The sequence below is a fragment of the Hemicordylus capensis genome, chromosome 1, assembly GCF_027244095.1.
Source record: "Hemicordylus capensis ecotype Gifberg chromosome 1, rHemCap1.1.pri, whole genome shotgun sequence".
NCBI lineage: Eukaryota > Metazoa > Chordata > Lepidosauria > Squamata > Cordylidae > Hemicordylus > Hemicordylus capensis.
In genome coordinates, this window is record NC_069657.1 from 161,071,062 (window position 1) to 161,092,602 (window position 21,541).

The 21,541-nt window shown below is 44.2% G+C and overlaps 1 protein-coding gene across 6 annotated transcripts in view; it reads right to left on the reverse strand.

Moving 5' to 3' along the window:
• The window catches only part of MYLK (myosin light chain kinase), a 359,252-nt gene that overhangs the window by 71,835 nt on the left and 265,876 nt on the right, over window positions 1-21,541 (reverse strand). For all 6 annotated transcript variants that reach the window (XM_053251749.1, XM_053251736.1, XM_053251728.1 and 3 more), the window contains 2 exons: window positions 10,353-10,403; window positions 9,240-9,367 (listed from right to left, as the gene is read on the reverse strand). In XM_053251749.1, the coding sequence (XP_053107724.1) occupies window positions 9,240-9,367; window positions 10,353-10,403 (179 nt within the window). The remainder of the gene's footprint in view (window positions 1-9,239; window positions 9,368-10,352; window positions 10,404-21,541) is intronic.

Below are 21,541 nucleotides of genomic sequence, written 5' to 3' on the forward strand. Positions count from 1 at the left end.
GCCCTGAGGCAATGTGAACAGCATTACTAATCCAAGAATGAGGACTCTCTTTGGCTGCCTCCATACCCGCCTGGGATGGGATGGAGTCATATTCACCACCACCACCACCTATCTATAGGAATTCTCTTAGGGATGAAAAAGCACACTAGGAAGTTTTTATTTATCTGAATAAGAGCATTATATTATTATGCCTGTGCAAATTTGGATTAAAAAATCTGGATTTTATCCAAAATTGGTAAAGATTAGTAAAATCCAAATCTGATCCCCAATCAGATCAGTAAAGTTGGAATTAACTCCCAAATTTTGGAAAATAATTTTGGAAATACTTCAAAATTTCAGAATTCACAAAATGGTGCCTGCAATGTGTTTTGGTGGGATTGTCACCCAGGGTCCAATAAAGTGGCTAAAATCATATTCTTTAGTCTGTTTTTCATGGGGTTTTGTGTGTGTGTGTGTGGGGGGGAGCTTGAGAAAAATAAAAAAGTTTAAAAATTCAATTCTTTTAGCATGTGTTTCTTTAAACCTCAGCAGAGAGGTCTGATGGGAATGGTTTCAGAGGGAGAAGATTTGAGTGGCAGAACGCAGTGGCCAACCAAGGAGCATTGCACCAAATGGCCTCATGCTAGGCCTGTGCTAAATTGGATCGGAAATGTCGGAAATAATCCAAAATTTGCAAAATTGGTTTAGAAAAAACAGGTTGCTTACCTGTAACTGATGATCTGGTAGAGATCCGTCGATATCCATAAGAATGGGTTCTGCGCCTGCGCAGGAGTCACGCGGTAGCCATGCCTGAGCTTGTCGAAGCGCCGAAGCCACGCCCCCACGCTGAGCGTTCTATATAAGGCGTGTCTTTGGCGCGAAGTCCCTCAGTTCTTGGACGACCGCCGTGGAGGACGACCATCCAGAAGACGAAGGTGAGTTCATCCAAGGTAAGTGCTCAATAAAGGACGTTGCAAAGGGCTGCACACCGCAATGCACATAAAGGTAGTCCTACTGCAGAGGGGAGGTCGGGAGGGTCTTATGGATATCGACGGATCTCTACCAGATCATCAGTTACAGGTAAGCAACCTGTTTATCTGGATCGAGATCCGTCGATACCCATAAGAATGGGTGTCTAGCGAGCTCCAAAAAAGGAGGAGGGGAGCAGTAGGAATTAAGGCAGCACCCTTTTCAAGATGCTTCTCCCGAATGAAGCCTCTGCAGCAGAACGTACATCTATGGCATAGTGTTTGATAAACGGGGACTCAGAGGACCATGTAGCTGCTTTGCAGATGTCCGTGAAAGAAACCCCTGCTAGGTGTGCAGCCGAGGAAGCGTGGGCTCTAATGGAGTGGGCCCGTATAGCTTCTGGAGGTGCTTTGTTTTGTAGTTTGTATGTGAACAGTATCACCTGCACCAACCATCTCGACAGTCGTTGTCTGGAGACTGGGGAACCTTTGGAAGAGCCTTGGTAAGACACGAAGAGACGTTTGGAGGCTCTAAAGGCTTGTGTTCTGGACATATAGAACAGCAGAGCACGGCGTACATCCATAGTGTGCAAGGATCTCTCCAAGGAAGTGGAAGGAAGTCTGAAAAACGTAGGCAGGATTATATCCTGATTGAGGTGGAAGGAAGACACTACTTTAGGTAAAAAAGAAGGATCCAGACGCATTCGGACTTTGTCTGGATAAAAGATAGTATAAGGGGAGTCTACTCTGAGTGCTGTGAGTTCACTGACTCGTCTAGCAGTAGTAATTGCTATCAAAAAAGCAGTCTTCCAGGAGACCAGTTTCAATGAACATGTGGCCATGGGCTCGAAAGGAGGCTGAGTGAGGGATGAAAGAACCAGAGATAGGCTCCATGGTTCCACAGGAGGCTTAACTGGCGGGTACACATTCGAGAGACCTTTTAGAAAGGCCTTACTCAACGGATGGGAAAACAAAGTCTTTCCATCACTGCCCGGGTGTTGTGCGGAGAGGGCAGCCAGATGGACCTTAAGGGAGACATTTGCAAGACCTTGAGTTTTTAGTATCGTTAGGTAACGTAAGACTTCCTTGATCGAAGCCTGCTTGGGTAAAAACCCTCTAGACCTTGCATATATTTTAAAACGGTGCCATTTGCTCTGATAATTCTTACGAGTGGATGCCTTCCGTTGGTTGAGCAAAATTCGTCTTAGGAGAGTATCCGCCAGGCGGTCAGATGAAGGGTGAGAACGTCTGGGTGCAAGATCTGGCCGTCGTCTTGTGTCAGCAGATCTAGGCGCTGAGGTAAGTGGTGGTAACAGTTCTTGGACAGTCTGCGTAGCCGCGGAAACCAAGGTTGTCTTGGCCACCAAGGGGTAATCAAGATCCCGTCGGTCGGTTGAGACAGCAGACGTGCCACTACCCTGGGTATCAGTGGGAGTGGGGGAAACATGTACGGAGTCTCTTCGGACCAGTTCAGCTGAAAAGCATCCCCTAGAGAACGAGCATCGTGGCCCGCTCTCGAGCAGTAACGGGAACATTTTGTATTCCTGGAGCAAGCAAAGAGATCTATGGAGGGAAACATCCATTGGTCGAAGAGCGGGGTCAAGACTTCTGAATGTAGTTCCCATTCGTGTTGGTGATCTTTCAAAAAGACCCGACTGAGGTCGTCGGCTAATACATTCTCCAGGCCTTTGATGTGTACTGCTGCAGGGGCAATCTGGTGTTGGATGCACCAGTGCCACAACTGGACGCTGAGGGCACACAGGCTCCGGGACACCGTTCCGCCCTGACGGTTGATGTATGCTTGTGCAGTTGTGTTGTCGAGCTGGACTTGAACAATCTGGCCTTGTATGATTGGAAGAAAAGCTCGCAGAGCCAGAAAAACTGCTAGTAGCTCTAGGAAATTTATGTGTAGTAGGGCTTGTTGAGGAGACCACCTGCCTTGGATCTTGTGCCCGTTGCAATGTGCACCCCAACCCTGTAGAGATGCATCTGTGGTCAGCCAGACAGTAGGGGAGGGATTTTGAAAGGGGACCCCACTGAGCAGATTGTTTCGGCGCGTCCACCACGTTAGAGAACGAAGGACTTGAGGAGGCATTAGTAAGCGTTTGTCTTGATTGTCCCTGCATGGGTGAAAGACAGAAAGAAACCATAGTTGAAGCTTGCGCATTTTTAGGCGAGCGAAGTGTATAATCGCATTGCACGAAGCCATCAGCCCTAAGAGGCGTTGGACGGCAAGGGCTGGTTGGGATGGTTGTTGCTGGAAGAGACGAATCAGGTCTCCAATACAGTTGAACCTGTCCTCTGGTAAGAACGCTTTCTGCACTCTGGTGTCCAAAACTGCTCCTATGTAGGAGATAACCGGAACCGGTTGTAGATGTGACTTTTTCCAATTGATTTGAACACCTAGGTCGTGGAGAAGATCTATCACATAACGGATATGCGAAAGTAACTCTTCTTTGGTCTTTGCTGCCAGAAGCCAGTCGTCTAGGTATGGATAGATAGCAATCCCTCTGGTATGTAGGTGTGCAATCACCACAGCCATGCATTTTGTAAAAACCCTCGGTGCGGTAGACAGTCCGAAGGGCAATACATTGTATTGGTACACTTCCCGTCCGACGGTGAAACGTAAGTACTTTCGGTGGCAAGGTCGAATACTTATATGAAAATAGGCGTCCTTGAGGTCCAGCGTTGCAAGCCACTCTTCTCCCTGAAGGAGAGGTAGGATGTGCTGTAACGCCATCATGCGGAATTTTCGGACGTGAATGAATTTGTTCAGGCGACGGAGATACATAATGGGTCGTATACCCCCATCCCGTTTGGGAATTTGGAAGTAACGGGAGTAGAACCCGTCTAGCCTGTCTGCCCATGACACCGGGGATATTGCCCCTTTGCAAAGAAGATCCTTCACCTCTTCCCTCAGGAGATCCGATGCAGGAGTGAGCTTCATCCCCATAAAACGAGGAATGGTCTTGAATTCGAGTGCATAGCCTGAGCTCACAATCTTCAGGACCCATTTGTCTGATGTTATGTGGTGCCATGCGGGGACATGGCTGGCCAGCCTGATGGTTGGCTGGGACAGAATAGTCGATGGTGAGGACGGTACCCGCGCTGGCTGGGAAAGGGAGAGAGGAGGAGGTGTCAATGGGCAATTGCAATTTTCAAAGACGCTTTTGGTTGTCCTGCGTCTTGGAACGCTGGGGTTGAGAAGCTTTATGCCTCTGCTGGTAGGCTCGCTTTTGATATGGGGTATATGGCTTTCTGAAATCCCGGCGATCTTGGGTTCGATAGTTGGGCCTATATTTTCCATAATTGGGTCGGTATCTTGATGACTGCCCGGAGGATGATTGGGCAGCAGTGAAGGTTTTTGCCGTGAACTTGGATTTTTTTAACTGTTCCATTGTGGCGTCTGTGGTGGTGCTGAAAAGACCAGAGCCATCGAAAGGCAGGCCTTCGATCTTTTCTTTCATGTCCATCTGGAGATTAGTGGACCGCAACCAAGCATGCCTGCGTAGAGTGATAGCTGCTGTCATGGCCCTGGACTCACTTTCCGCTAGGTGTTTAGAAATGCTTAGCTGGCGACGAGTCAAATCCCCAGTGTTTTCCAAGGTCTGGCGGAACTTAGCCCTAAACTCATGTATAGGCAAAGATTCCAGGTCTTTTTCCAAAAGTTCCCAGAGGCCATGTGTGTATTTGGCCGTGCAGGCCGCATAGTTGGCCACTTTGATCGAAAGGCACGAAGTCGAATACACCTTCCTGCCTAAAAGGTCTAGTTTTCTGCCCTCTTTATCCGGAGGAACTGTATGGCGTTTGCCTGACTTAGAAGAAGTGGCGCAATCAATAACAAGAGAATTGGGCGCCGGATGCTTCAACAAATATTCATTGTCCTTATCTTGTACCCGGTAGAGGCTCTCAAGTTTCTTGGAAGTTGGCGTGGAGGTGTGGAGTACTTCCCAAGCGCACTTAGCCGCCCTAGTGATCACTGGTAGCATAGGGAGTGCCACTGGAGCGGTAGATTGAGACTGAAGCATAAAGTTGTATACCGGATCATCTATTGTCGCCAAAGGAGAGCGAATGTCCAGCCCCAGGGAATCCGCCATCGCACGAATGTGCTTGTGGTAAGCTTTCAGCTCATCATTTGGAGATACATACGTGGGTGGAGCCACATCCACTGGAGGATCCGCAATATTACTGTCCTCATCCGAATCCGACTCAAAATCGGACGAACCATAATGTTCAGAGGGGGAGCAAGGAGACGGTTCATTTCCATTAGTTTGAGCAATGGTTTGTGTCTCTTCAGTGCTGACAGATGAGTGTGGCAGGACATCTGTCTGAATGGAGGCAGATCTTGTGCTCATAGGAAAAGTCTGTGAAGCACGGTGAAATAGTTCTGGGCACTGCGTCTGGGTAGATACAGTAGACACAGAACGCAGTGGCAATCGTTGAGACCCGGTGTCATCAAACACATATGGTTCTCCAGGTGAAGTTGTACCCATGGGATCCTGGGGGTATTCACAGGTGTGCCATGTTAGCGGGGAGCGTCCTTGGCTGGCGGATTGAGGTCTGGAGGAGTGTGCTGTGGAGACTGAAGGTTGAGATGGGCCTGCATCTGTTGGCAAGAAACCCTTAAAGGTAGAGGTTGTCCGTCTACTCGACGTTGAGTCCAATAGCGAAAGCAGTGAGCGAGTCGCTGATGGTAGAATATCCTCGGCATCGACGTCTATGATCTCGAAAGCAGGAGGTGGGCAGCGTGGCGTCACCTGAGAAGTGAGGACCGGGGTGTGCAGTACAGTATCTCGAAGACCGACCGACGGTGTAGATGGCGAAGCCGAGTGTAGTGGGGTCGGAGCTGGCGATAGAGCTCGAGCAATCGGCATCGAAATCGACGTCGAGGCAAGCACCGGTTGAACAGCAGGAGTCAATATCGAGGCAACTGTCGATGCTGAAGGAGCCGTCGACATCGAAGGATTTGTCGGCATCGACTGAGCTGTCGATATCGAGGGAGCAGGTAGCGCCGACTGATCAGTCGTCATTGGTGGCACTGCAGTGGTCTATGGAAACCCCGATGTTGATGGTAAAGCTGACGACTTCGATACACTTGGTGGAGATGGAGTACGCGGAGGCAGGTCTGGGGATCTTCGACGTTTTCTAGGTGGAGAACTATGCCGATCTGTGTTTTGACGCCCAGAAGGAGAGTCGTTACGTCCACTTGAATGAAGATCCGGTCTCGATGGGGAAGACGAAGAAGATGTACACGGCGTCGATGTTGACTTTACCGGTTTCGATGTCGATGTGGATAACTTGGATACACGCGAAGGAGCTGGAGATTCCTTCGACTTAGAATGTTTCTTCGGCATCGAAGTAGGCTTCGAAGAATCAACTTTCTTCGATGCTGAGGAAGACTTTCGGTGGCGGCTCGACGTTGATGGAGGTGCCGACTCCGCCCTCGGGGGCAATTTTGAAGACGAAGTTGAGGTCGAGGGACGAGGAGTACCCGGAGTGGAGGGGCTCAGAACCTCGTCATAAATAGCGGCCCGAAGGCGTAGCGCTCGGTTTTTTCTCGTTTGCTTCGAGAAAGAGAGGCAAATCTTGCAGGAGGCGACATTATGTTCCTCACCGAGGCATAATAAGCAAAGGTCGTGAAGGTCCTTGGAGGGGAGTTTCGCCCTGCAGCCTTCACACCATTTAAAAGATCTTTTCTCCTCAGTCATATTCACACTCGTAGTGGAGTCCGTTCCGAGGTCGAAGAGCCGGGATCGTCGTCAGTCAGTCCGCGTCGAGAACCGGGAAAAACCGAGAAGTCAGTCCGAGTCAAATTCCAAACAAAGGTCGCTTTCCAGTCCGTCGTCAAAACCAAAAATCAGTCAGTAAAGGATGAACTCGTTCTTAATGTAAAGAGGAACTTTTCCAACAGCTGAGGTGGCAGACCGAGGTCCAAACGCAAAGGCGGTCGGAAAAGAACTGAGGGACTTCGCGCCAAAGACACGCCTTATATAGAACGCTCAGCGTGGGGGCGTGGCTTCGGCGCTTCGACAAGCTCAGGCATGGCTACCGCGTGACTCCTGCGCAGGCGCAGAACCCATTCTTATGGGTATCGACGGATCTCGATCCAGATCCTGACATTTCTGATCTGACACTAACTTTCCAATATAGGATTGGGAATATCTGCTATGGTGTCAGAAAGTCAGAATTCATGTTGGGAGTCATGTCAGGCAATCAGAAGTAAAAATGGCAGAAACCACCATTTACAAACATTCAAAAATAGAGGTGAATGGGGAAAAACAAAATAAATGTACTAAAAATCAGCAATTGATCCTAAAGCCTTGAAACATATGTGGGGAAGGAGGTAAGGGCCCCTGCAGTGAATTTGAAGGAAATTAGTCAATTTCTCAATTTTTGGTGAATTTTTGAAAAAATGGCTAAAAATGGTGAATTCTTACTTGTTTCAGACCAGAACTCTACAAAAACTTCTGAAAGTGAAGATGCTCCTTAGACCACCATTCCAACCCCATGTGGAGGAATCTGCCCTTTACCTTCATGAAAAGGGATAACAGCATGCCCCTTTTGCCCCCCTTTTATATTTCTGGAATAGATGGGCATACAGTAATGAAATCTGGCACACATGAAGTCCACATTGGCAGGACTCTATGTTATTTTTTTCAAGGCTATGGGTAACTCCTCTAATTTTGGGGGGATTTTTTAAAATTAAAAATAGAAAAAGGGGCTAGTACTGGCTTATTTCAAGCCAGAACTTTACAAACATTTCTGAATCTGAAGCCTTCCCTAGGAACATCATTATACCCCCATATGGAGGAAAAAGGACTTTTCTTTGATTTTATATTAATTTGTCTTCCCCATTACAGAAGCACACAGTCAGTAAAAGTGAAAGTAGTTCAAATGTTTCTGCTTTGGTGTAGAAAATATTTATCACTTTCCCTTCTAGCCATTAAGAGAGTAAAAGGTATGAAGTCCTTTTAATGCCTTTTAAAAGGTCTGCCTGTTCCTGCAATAGGGAAGAAAAAATAAAATAAAATAAAATAAATTTCCTTTTTCCTCCACATGGGGATGGAATGATGGTCCAAGGAGGGTCTTCAGTTTCAGATGTCTTTGTAAAGTTCTGGCTTGAAACAAGCCAGATTTCACCATTTTAAAAATAAAAGTTTCAAAAATCCACCAAAACTTTGGTCACCAAATTGACCAATGTTCTTCAAATTCACTACAGGGGCCCTGACCTCCTTCCTTCCGCATGTGTGGCAAGTTTCAAGGTTCTAGGACCAACTGGTGATTTTTGATGACTTTTATTCAATTTCCCCATTGACTGCTATGGAGCAAAATCAGAATTCATTCATTCACTCACTCACTCATTCGATTTCTATACCACCCTTCCAAAAATGGCTCAGGGCGGTTTACACAGAGAAATAATAAATAAATCAGATTGATCCCTGTCCCAAAGGGCTCACAATCTAAAAAGAAACATAAGATAGACACCAGCAACAGTCACTGGAGATACTGTGTTGGGGGTGGATAGGGCCAGTTACTCTCCCATGAGAAATAAAGAGAATCACCATGTTAAAAGGTGCCTCTTTGCCAAGTTAGCAGGGGTTAATTTAAGTGAGAATTCAGATTCAGATTCAGATTCTAAATATGATGTAATTTAAGCCATTGCCAGAGCCCACAGAATCCAAATCCAACATTGTTAAAGTCAGATTGGGTCAGAGCTGAATCTGAATCCAAACTTTCTGAATGCGCAAAGCCTATTATTCATATAGTACCATCAATGTACATGGCACATTACAGTTTTATATGCAAAAACAAACAGCCTCACATAAAGGGAAAGAAAGAAAAAAAGCTACTTGCCCCCAAGGAGTTTATAATCTGATCTCTTGCTCTGGTGGTGATTGGAAGGGAACCTCAGGTTAAAAAACCAACCAAAACAACTGATTATGAGGCAAAGACTACCTAAAGAGAACTCTTTACTCTCAAGAAAGCAGAAAGTCATTACTAGACAATTCAGGGGCCTCCTTCACCACAATTTCCCTCCTGGCTGAAACTCAGCAATATTTCAGCATGGATAAATATACTACAGAGTTATCATCACTGTTTTTCATTGTATAAACAGTCCTTTGTTCAAGATGACGGGCAAGCAAGTTATTTTTTTTTATAAACATCTGGCATCTGATTGCATGGATGAACCTGAAGACTGCAGATGCAAGAGATTATTCCTAGCCATCGTGAACAATCCAATTCAATGTCATTTTTGGATTTTACCCTCTTATGCAAAAGGGATTGTGCTACCTGCTTCCGGAATTTCATCCAGGCACATGTCAAGGGCAGAGTTCCTGTCACTTTGCACAACAGCTCCACTGATTCACCAGCCCGCACTTTTTGGTCTTCTGGAAATTGAACAATCTGAGGGGGAAGAGCTGATAAAAAGAAGATTTCCTTTAGAGTCAAGCTTCTAACAGATACAAACTGTTAATATGGGAGGTACAAGGTTGCCTTCAACCTGTATCACAGTTTTTATATCAATTGGCTCAGGATTGCTTCCTCACCAATCAGAAGCATCTCAGCTGTACTGATGGATGGAGCTGAAGAACTTAGAAATTCAACTTGTGTCCACATGCCTCTATTCCCATCCACCCTCTTTTCCATTGATGTGGGGCGGCTTCCAGCGCAACTGTCTGGGCCATGGTCAGACTTTTGGAAGTTATGTGAATGAATTCCAGTGGAAGCATTAAACAAGCATTAATAATCCACTCAATTTTCTAGAGCTGAACCCATGAGCAGAGAACAGAAAAAATCTAGGATCTTGTTTATAGAGCCATTATTCATTCATTCATTCATTCATTCGATTTAAGGAATGTTTCAAACTTCACATAATGGTTCAGTGCAGACCTGCACAATCTGTGCCCCAGCCAGAATGCAACAAACCAGCAAACCCTATCCCTGGTGTCTGCAAAACTGGGGCAGGATGGCTATAACACATGGGCAGTGAGTCACAATTTGTGTAGGCCTCCTTCAGTGTAAGGGCTCTTCACACCTGGTTCAGTATGAAGGAAAGCTTTAGAAATTTGTTAGCACAGAACAACTTCATGATTTGGGTGGCTTCATGCCTGTGACAAAAATATGAATGGTATTGGTTGCTTTGTTCAGTTCCAGTTGAGTGGGGAAGGCTTAGAAAGTTTGAAAATGGTTCACTGCCATATCCCTTCAAAAGGTATGCAAACCTCTATTCAAAGTACTAAATCTCAGAGGAAAAATGTTCCAAAGGCATGAGACCTTTGGAAGAACAGTCACTGAGAAATTATCTTCTGAGCCACTAGCCTTAGGAACCCTTTTGTGCACACAAAGTAGGCAAATTTTGTTTTCATGTGTTTGTCTATACCTACCGACCATAACACTCAATACCTGCTTTGGGTGGTGTCCTTGGAGCTGGTTTCTTCTTTACTGTTGCCTCACCTAATGAGAAAAAATAAAATGAAAATATTGACTAGGTTTGAATATGAATTCTGTGATCCAATTTATTAGAAATATGTTCTATTTTTGCTTGATAAGCAGGTTTTACTTTAGGCAAAACTGGTTTCCAAACATTTCTGTAAATAGCTCCTGGGGGACTTGTCCAAGGAGAAATTCCTAATTTGTGAAAGGGAGCGGTGTGAATTATTAGTCAATAATGAAGTGCACCTTAGAGGAAGGTAACATGGACATAGGGGCTTGAGATGCAGCTATAGCAGATTTACATACAGTAAGGAAGGGATACGATTCAGACAAATTGCCTGGGTGTTCATTGCTTTGTTCACTGCTTTTAAATGAAGTGTTGGCTGCGCCAGCTTTTGCACACTCTACCTAAGGTGGCTAGTCAACCCCATCTTAATGTTCAGGTCCTTTATTTATTTATTTATGTATGTATGTATGTATGTATGTATGTATGTATGTATGTATGTTTAAAAAGACAAAACAAACACCATCTAAGACACACTACTTAAAACAATATAAAAACAAATTTAGACCAATTTAAAACAATATTTGAACACCATTATTCTTACCGATACCTGTGTAAGAGTTTATGCAAAACTAGCTAGGAGTTATCCCTTATCAGTGATGGCCTCTGGCTTACTATTTGGAAAAATAGTAGCCAACATGACTTTCTATAGCCACAGCAGTGACTCACTTGCAGATTAATGTAGTAAATAGCACACATGTGAAGGTCAACATGCAGGGGCGTAGCAAGTTGGAGTGGGCCCAGAAAAAAGATTTTAAAATGCTCCCCCCACCACTGAAGCTCAGCTCATGAAGTAAAGATATCTTAAATGAGGCTGAATAGTGGTAACAAAAAGCAGAGTGTGAGATAGATAGATGCCACAATAGAACATCATCCTAAATTTTTTTTTTTAAGGTTTTGTAAATTGTGGACGATGCAAGTCATTAAACCATTCACTCGCTCTGCAAACCCGGTTTTAGGGGCAGGCTACTTGAGCGGGTTACCCGCTCAAGAACCACCGGGCTCGCAGCCGATCCCGGTGGTTCTCATGATTGCAGAAAATCGGGCTAGCAGAGGTTAGCCCAATTTTCTGCAGTCGTGTGAATAGCCCCATCAAATGGTACTAGAGAAAGACATGCTGTTCTGGTAGCTCCAGGTCACATCAATTTTCCACTCACATCAATTTCAGGGGATGAATACAACTGAAGGAAGCCCGGACAGGTGTGCAGCTGGGGGAGTCAGTCATGGGACTTGCCTCTGGGGGGCCCCCCAAAGGCAGTGGGCCCCCAGACAACTGTCTCCCCTTGCCCTGTTATAGTTACGCCTCTGCCAATATGGGATTTTATTTTATTTTATTTTTACATTTATATCTTGCTCTTCCTCCAAGGAGCCCAGAGCGGTGTACTACATACTTGAGTTTCTCTTTCACAACAACCCTGTGAGGTAGGTTAGGCTGAGAGAGAAGTGACTGGCCCAGAGTCACCCAGCTAGTTTCATGGCTGATAGGGGATTTGAACTCGGTCTCCCCGGTCCTAGTCCAGCACTCTAACCACTACACCACGCTGGCTGATTTTACAATCCTACAAAGTCAGTGGTACCAAACTTACTTTAATTAGTCCAGAATTTGAATGCACATTTCACAAAAAACTTCAATAAAAACTGGCTATGGACATAGATCTCTGCTTAAGTCATTATGTAGTGAGAGAGAAAAGCTTTGCAGGAACATACCCAAACATCATCAGTATTACTGGGGATTCAAGGCCTGGTTTAAAAACTTTCAACACAGGATAACTAGCTAACTAAAGTAAGTAGTATGTTTTCCCTACCTTTCCAGGAGAATGTGTCAAAGGGATGACATTCATCTGCCTGGATAACTCCCGAGTATACTACACTTATCTCTCTAAATCCTAGCCCCATTAGCACTAACGTTTTTTGCAGTCCTTATGAGGCATCCATTGCCTAATATTTCATATGGTGAGGGGACTATCAGAATACATTTGCTTCCTACTAGGAGTAGCCTTTAAGGAAAAAAGGATATGAAGATATAATGTACCTGAAGGCTTTCACCCTAAATAGGCTAATTCATCAACTGTCTAGAATCAAGGTAAGGTAAACACAAAAAACCACACACCCACACATGCTTGAGATTTCCAGAGCATTGCAGGCTGGCATTAAAGCAGCAGCATCTTAGTCACTATAGAAATATTCATCAGATGGAGAAAGACTTATCTAAGGGCTTTCAAATAAGGAACATCTTGACATGCTACTTCCATGGCTCAAATGTTAGTGTCACATAAGCAGAGAAGCTCACAAGTGCCTCTCTCTCTCTCTCTCTCTTCCCTTTTCAGGCATTTTACTAAAAATAGCAACAAAAAACTCTCAGCACAAAGAAAAACCATCAAGTGAAAGGTCTCACAGCACTGTAGCAGAGACTAGAGACTGAGCAATGCCTGTATCCAGAAGTCCTTTTGTTATGTTCTACATAACAAAGAGAGATAATTTGTTATACAGCACAAAAGAGAGCCAGCGTGGTATAGCGGCTAGAGTGCTGGACTAGGACCAGGGAGACCCGAGTTCAAATCCCCATTCAGCCATGATACTTGCTGGGTGACTCTGGGCCAGTCACTTTTCTCTCAGCCTAACCTACTTGACAGGGTTGTTGTGAGGAGAAACTTAAGTATGTAGTATGAGCCCTCCAAGGACTCTGAGCTCCTTGGAGGAAGAGCGGGATATAAAATGTAATGTAAATAATAATAATACTCAAGGCTGCTTCACACAGGATAATTTTCATAAATGGATCTTGCATCCATGTAGGGAAATATGCACTGGGTCTATTTTGCCATGACAAATGTAAAGGACAGGAGTGGACTGTTGCCAAAACCTAAGGGGTATACTCGTGGGTCAAATGGGCCGTAACCCAAAATTTGGCTTTAAAAAAGCCAAATCTGGCAACAGAGGAGTGGATGAAGGAGACACGTTAACTAAGTAGAAAAAGCCAAGCAGATTGTTAACCAGCTAGAAAAAGCTGTAGAAACCTATTGGCAACTGGTATAAATGCAGTAAAATACAATTTCCCATAAACAAATATATAACATTTTACTCAGGGAACAGAAGCTACTAATTTACACATACACTCCAGGGGTGTGTTAATAAAACAAGAAAGTAGCATAGCCCTTGCCAAGAGGTTTATAAGCCAAGTTAAAGACTACAGACCTAAAAGGACAGGACCAGATGAAGGAACTGTGTGGACTGTTAACCGGTAGTAGAAAGTACAGAAGCTGCACGAGTTATGGTGGTTCAGGGAAGGCTTGGCAAAAGAAGTGAAGTCTGTGGACTGATCCAGGAGGTTAAGGAGGAATGAGGATGCACGACAGCAAAAGAGGTGGATGCTGTTTTGACACAAAGGCCATGATCGAGGTGCACTGAATTCTGGTCATGTCCTTGCACCTCCTCTCCTAGTTTAAAAGTCCCATTTCCTATAGCTTTGTTGGTCCCAAGGAAGCTCCAACCTGAATTTTAAATTCTTCCCAAATGAAAAAACTTTGGAGGTTTGGAGTGAAGTAGCCCTTCCTTGAGGTGAGGCAGTCACTTCAAGGAGTAGATTACTGGGGTGCTTGCAGGGCAGCAAGATGCACCCACCCCACTCGTCTTCCTCAGCTGCCTGCTCAAAACCCTTCTTGTCAAGTGGGGGCATAGCTATCGCTCGGCAGTCACTCCAAGACTTTCCCTCCTTCATGCCCAGTTGGACTTGTTATCCAAAGGAGAAAGAAGCAGAAACAATGGGAACTGAATACTGGAGACACTCTCTAGAGCAGGGGTGGGGAAACTTGGCCCTCCAGCTGTTTTTGAACTACAACTCTCACCATTGTGCCTGGGGATGATGGGAGTTGTAGTTCAACAACAGCTGGAGAGCCAAGTTTCCCCACCCCTGCTCTAGAGGGAGGACATCCGCACTGTCAAGTAGAGAGGGTTGCCGTGGAGGTGGAGGCAGAAGTGGTATTTCATGCACAATATTTTGTGCCCTGTTTCAGGCACGTGGAAGTCTTGGACAGCCACTGGTTTGGAGCAAAAGCCTCAGGCAACTATAAGAAAAGAGTAGCGTTTAATACTGTACACAAATTGAAGGAGCTCATAGAGAAGCTTTATCTGCATCAACCTGCCAAATAGGAAAGAAAACACTACTACATCACAGAAGTGCGGTAAAATAATAAATGGTCACCTGTTGGCACCCAGAGCTCCACCAAAGCAGCTCATGAGATGGTTTAAAACTGGAATCTTTAGATTTTAATGAGTTTTGGTGGGTGGGATTTTTAAATCATCATTTTATATTAAAAACCAATTCACGTGTTTTCCTGGCAGACAACTCTGTATATACATTTGAAATACCTAAAATTAAAATAAAAGGAATTGAAGTCTCCAAAGACATTTTATCTCAGACTCAACTGGCTGTTATTCTTCAGGGAAGTTAAGATGGATGGTGCCCTGGACACTGATATATATTATGATATATGTATCATATCATCCCCCCGCAAGTGTTCCCCTAGTTATCAAGAACTGACGGAGTTTGGACAAGCTAAGGAAACATCCGCAGACACCCAACCAACTCCAGCTTCTTTCCTGAGGCATCCAAGCTGCCTGACTTTGCAGAACGTTCATGGGATGCCAAACAAGCAAAAAGCTCTCACAATATAAGTGGGAGAAGCTAAAAATACGTTTTAGAGGGGAAAATGTATTTTTAGCTCGGAAGAGACAATAAATTCAACCATTTCATGAATAAACCTATCATTTTACCAAAGCAACTGGGAATTTCAACAATGAGTTCAAGCACTAGCAAAACAAGGAAGTTATTCTCTTGTGCGTTCTTCCTTAGGTTTCCCTTCTTAAGAGAGGCTCCACACTAGCAAAGTTTACTGACTTCAGCAGCAGGAGTCCATGTCGCTTCCCCCAAATACCCTGCCCAATATGCCACCCCAAAGCTTTTCAAAACAGAAGCTTATATCTAAGCTTCTAAATCTCCACACTTAGGCTCTTTAATAAGCAGCTTGATATTTTAAAACACTAGCCATTTAATAGGTCAAACTTCAGCTGCACTTGCTGGACAGCCAACACTTGGGTAGACATCAAGCCCTTCTTTAGGAAGCATGAATGTAAGGAATTGTTTACTTGAAGCTACTGTTTCTGAGATTGGAATTTTCGGATGAAGAGACTGTTCATAAATTATGTGCTGCTGCACATAGTGGACCCCTCTCAATTTGGCAGTAGCAGCTGCCTTGTATATAAGATGCCACTGTGGCATCTTTATGTTAGTCAAGGTTTCACAACAACAATCCCTTCTTGTTTCCCATGCTGCTCCCCTCTGTTCTGCACTCGCCCATATAATCTGACAGCAGTCTTTGTCTCTAGAGTCAGTTGGTTTATCTTCATAATCAAAAGACAGTGCTTCACAAAATCATTCAGACAAAAGGGACTGAGGTTTTTCAAGGATCTCGTGTTGCCTCTGTTCACCTCTCTTGCAAACTCCTACCCTTCAAAATTTGACAAAATAAAATTATACATTAGTAGATAGAGTGTGAATCTGCATGATTCCCACCGTACGTTAAGGTCATCTGAGGAGGCCCATCTCTAGTTACCACTGGTACGTCTGGTGGCGACTCAGAGGTGGGCCTTCTCTGTAGCTACTCCTGGGCTGTGGAATGTGCTCCCTGGAGAAATCCATAATTTTAACTCTTTATTGACCCTTCAGGAGAGCCCTCATCTGTTTGGCCTGGCCTTCCAGGATTTTCATATTGTTGTAAGGGGTTTTTAATGTACTGGGGTTTTTTTTAGGGTTTTTAAATTGTTTTTTAACTGATTGTTTTATGGTATTTTAGGATTTTTGTTTTTGTTGTTGACTGACTTTGATTGTTTCATTTGTAAACCGCCCTGGGCCAAATCAGGAGGGGTGGTATAGAAATGCAATCAATCAATCATCAATCAATCACTGGTATAATAACTTGGATTCTACTATTAATTTGACAGGTTGGCCTGTTGAGGAATGGACATGTCTAGGTTTGTTTCCAGTTGATTTTCCTATGTTTGGAGGCGCAGAAGTTGGGTGTTTAAGCCTATGCAGGCATCCCCAAACTGCGGCCCTCCAGATGTTGCTGAACTACAACTTCCAGCATTCCCAGCCACAAAAAATAGTGTCTAGGGATGCTGGGAGTTGTAGTTCAGCAACATCTGGAGGGCCGCAGTTCGGGGATGCCTGCTATAGAGTATAACCTTTGTTTACTTCTCTGACTGTACACAAGATTAGAAGAGAGAGGATATGGAAAACTAAAATCTTAGAGAGAGGGTATTTCTGTATAGTAAGGGATTCAGAGTATACTTCATGGAAGACTCAATAGAAATGCCAACCAAACACCACATATAAACTGAGGGATAGTTGACTAACAACCCCCAGATACCAAAAATGTTGTGATTAATGATACTCTGCTTTCAGGCCCATGGTGCAGAAAATTTAACACTAGAAAATGAAAATAAGCATACAATACATGATAACAGACTCTGAAAAGCAAGAAAATAATCTGAAGTACTCAGATTTATACATCTATTAGAATTCTCCAAATGAGTTAGGATCTCTGGACATTAGCTAACAAACAACATCTGGTTTTTTGTTTTTTTTAACAAAAAGCATGATCCAGGTTGCACCTTATATCCCTTGAACTTTGCATAGTGTGGGAGTACTGCAGAAGCCAGGAATAAAGATATGTCTGGGGATGGAAGGAGAAGGCTGGAAAGGAAATGGATTGGCTAGCAGTGGAGGCCCAAGACCTCCATATGCCTGAAGCAGGGCTTCAAGTGCAGCCCCCATCATGTGCATCCTCCTTACCCTTTTAAAAAAGAGTGGGAGTAGTGATAGCTGCCGTTTCATTTGTGCATGCACACACAAACTCACTCACCTCTGCCTCCTCCTCCATCATACACTTGTGTGCACTCTTTTACTTCCTCCCTTGAGTGCCACTGGGTCAATTATGAAAAGGTGAAGAAGTAGAATTCATAATTAGCCCGGTAGCACCTGAAGGAGGAGGTGGCATACTCCACACTAAGGCAAGAGGTAGCCGCAAAGGAGGAGGTGGCAGCAAAGAGCTGCTTCTATACTGGGGGATAGCAGAAGTTGGTGCCCAAACAAATAAAATGAGCTTTATTTGTTAGCCGCCCTATAACATCTTGTTTTCTGGGTGGCTCATAACAATAATCTACTGCCTGAGGAAACTGCCTCCCCTTGCCTCATGGAAAGACTGCCCCTGTTGGCTACCACAAGGAATGCACTCCTTCTCCCTATTTGAGGTCAGACATATAGGTCAGTAGCAGAGGGGGGCTGTGTGAACATGAGCTAAGGGATGAGTTTTGCCTTCCTCTCTCTCCTTGTCTGCTGTCACTTGGCTCACCCAGGACCCGGGCCTACACAGTTCATCTTCTCTCTCTGACCGCAGTCCTAGGCTTCCAAGCAAAACAATATGGATGCAAACATGGGTAGTAAAGCTAAATGCCAGCAGGGTGGAAAACACTGTCCTAACTACTACTATGAATATTTATATACCACTTTTCAACATTCCCCAAAGTGGCTTACAAAGGAAGGAAGGAAGGAAGGAAGGAAGGAAGGAAGGAAGGAAGGAAGGAGAAAACAATAAGGTGGTTCCCTCTCTCCAAAGATCTCTCCTCTCCAGAGAAAAGAAACAGAAGATAGGCAACGCAATAGTGCTGGGGCTGGAGAGGGCCAGCTGCTCTACCTCTGCTAAATGTAGCAATCACCACTTTAAAGGGTGCCTCATTGTTCATTTAGTGGGGGGGGGGAGCAACTGGCCCCATCCTAAGCAACACAGAACCCCTTTCTCAGTTGTCTTCCTGCCTGTGTCTCTTCCTTCAAGCTCCCAAGTATACTGAACAAACAGCTCCCACTTCCAGTAATTCCCAGATATTGAGTGTTTGGAGCTAGAGCTGTTCCAGACACTGGGCACATCTCTTTACTTCCCGTACCAACAGCTGAAATCCCACCATTATATGTTAGAGAGAGAGAGAGAGAGAGAATGAATATGAATATCACAAAGGGAAGGAGAAAAAGAGTTTGCATTGCAAGTCTTAAGAAGAATGCAAGGGGCCATGGTAAGATTCCAACCATAGGAAATGGAGAATCAATACAGGTAGGAAATGATTCATAAAAGTGTAGCAAAAAATTAAATCAGACAAAAACAGACTAACCATTTTTCAAAAACACTTGCTGAAAGCTGTGAGTTTGCAGTTATTTAGGTGAGGGTGGGACCATAGCCTAGTGGTAAAGCATCTGCTCTGCACACAGGAAGTCCCAGGTTCAGTCCCTGGTATCTCCTGAGAGGGTTATGGAAGTCTCCTATCTGGAACCCCAGGAAGTCAGAGCAGACAATACTGAGCTAGCTGGATCAATGGTCTGACTTGGTACAAGGCAGCTTCCTATGTAACTATGTATGTAAGATAGCAAAAGTTATCTTGGAGGTTTTATAAGATACATGCATACTTTGGAAACTATTTTTAAGATGATGCAATTATAGACTGGGGGGGGGGGAAGCAATGAGCCTATATGGCCCATGTAATGTTCAAAGGTCTCATCACCTACTTCTAAGCGTGGCAATCAATCTCTCTTTCCTTCTGTCTGTTGTCGGACAGCTAATGCACTGTAAGCAAAGCCCTCATGGAAAATCCTGCTCTTTGCCAGCACTAACTCACAGATTGTCAGGATGGCATAAACTATAAAGCATAATAACCTGGCTAAGACTCAAGTAACATACCTGGCATACACTTCACTGAGTGCCAAGGAGAAATGGCTTGCACAACTAGAACATTTTCCCTATTGCTGTCTACATATGATAGCAAATAGATTTCCACTTGCATGCTGACAGAAGTGAACAAACTGTCAACACATAAGGACAAATCCTACATACATAAATGAACTGTGGGAAAGCTAGAGGTGTATTTGCCCCAAGTGAACATTCGCCCAGTGGACATGGTTTGAAAAAGCATGCCCTGAGGCATTTAAAAAAAAGCACATCTTCAGCATTCTGGTAGGCAGAAAGTGAAATTATACATGGAGACTGAAATTAGGTGTGAAATCAATTTGTTTTTAATATTAATTTCCAACCTACCCAAGAACATAGTCACAGACCATAGGGTCTGTGAGGACCAGGCCCCTTACCTAAATTTCCCTATCTCCTTTAATTATGAAAATATAAGGGAAGATGTGTAGGCAGTAGTCCACCCAACTGCTTATCTAGAAGTAAGTCTGCTACCAGGCAGATCTCAGCATTGAGGCAAATGGCCACAAAGGCTTTGGAATAATTGACAAGCACTTGGAGTTTAGGTCTAGATGTTAAATGTTTAGCAAAAGTTAATACACAGCCTATAAGATGCGGAGTGAAAGAGTACCCTCAGGAACACTATAAAATGCACTTAAGTATGGTGTTATACCATATTGTGCAGGGTCCCCCCTTCCCCCCACCATGTATTTTTTTGTTTTTTAGAAATTCTTCCTTTGCCTTAGGCAATCAAAGAAGTCATATGTTCAAGATGGTCAGCATCAACATAAAGTGTACTCTCCAGACTGATGATCACTTCATGGTGGAAACAGTCAAGGAATTATGTAAGGGGTGGGGGTGGGTGGGTGACTACTTCCAAACCCTGTGTTCTCTATCACTCATGACAAAATTCTTTTCCTTTTCGATCTTGCTGACATATCTGCAGGGTACCTTCAATTACTCTAGGAATGCTTGCTTGAGGAAAGCAAAAGGTTCAGTTTTGATGCAAAAAACATATTGTATGGAAGGCGGTGCCTTATATTGTAGCAACTTTCTAGATCCCCAGATCTTCAGGTTTAATTTTACCTATAAAATGGGTATAAGCTGGCAATAAAACAAGCTACAGCAAAACTGCTTAGCCAGAACTACTAGCAGTTTGACTAGTTTACTCCTTATGCAAAGTTTCTCAACTACTGATAGGCTTGACAACCAATAGCTCTGTGCAGAAAAACTCAAAACTGCAGGTTCTTCCGGAACAGCAGACCATCTGCTTTATGTTTTGCTCCCTGGAACATATTTGTAACAACACCAAACTCAATTTCTGATGTGTGCTGCTTTGTGGTGCAACATTGCTGTCTCTTGCATAGTTATCAGCAAGCATGAGTTTACAGAATGAGAGGATAAGCGCAGAGGCCTGGAAGTCCATTCTCTTTTGCTCCCCTCATGCATGGAACTACTTCCTTGAACATATATGTGGTGCAGCCTCTCTTCTTTCCTTCCAATCTGTCTTCAAAGGCTAACTTTTCCACATAGCCTTTGGCTTATCTTTTTAAATTCTCACACTCTATTGTAAGCAAGTACTAAGCATGTGTAGCATTTGTCCACGTTCTTTGTCCACGTTCTTCATTCCCTACCCTTGCTTTCCCACTGTCTATTTTAGATTAACTCCTTGGAAACAGGAACCTGTCCAATTTGCCTTTGTAAGGTGCAAATTGCAAACTTTCATATGGGAATATCATCCCTTAAATGTCTAACCAATTAGATGAGGTAGCATTGCCTTTCAAATGGAAGAACTCTGCAGTCGTGGGGGCCTTGTTATTTTATAAACTGTGCTAATGGCACAGTGGGGAAATGCCTAACAAGCAGAAAGTTGCCAGTTCAAATCCCTGCTGGTACTATTTCAGGCAGCAGCGAGCGATAATAATAATAATAATAATAATAATAGTAATTTGATTTCCATACCACCCTTCCAAAAATGGCTCAGGGCGGTTTACACAGAGAAATAACAAACAAATAAGATGGAACCCTGTCCCCAAAGGGCTCACATTCTAAAAAGAAACATAAGATAGACACCAGCAACAGTAACTGGGAATACTGTGTTAGGGTTGGATAGGGTCAGTTAATCTCCCCCTGCTAAATAAAAAGAATCACCACGGTAAAAGGTGCCTCTTTGCCCAGTTAGCAGTTAGCATATAGGAAGATACTGAAAGGCATCATCTCATACTGCGTGGGAGGAGGCAATGGTAAACCCCTCCTGTATTCTATCAAAAGAAAACCACAGGGCTCTGTGGGCACCAGGAGTTGAAATT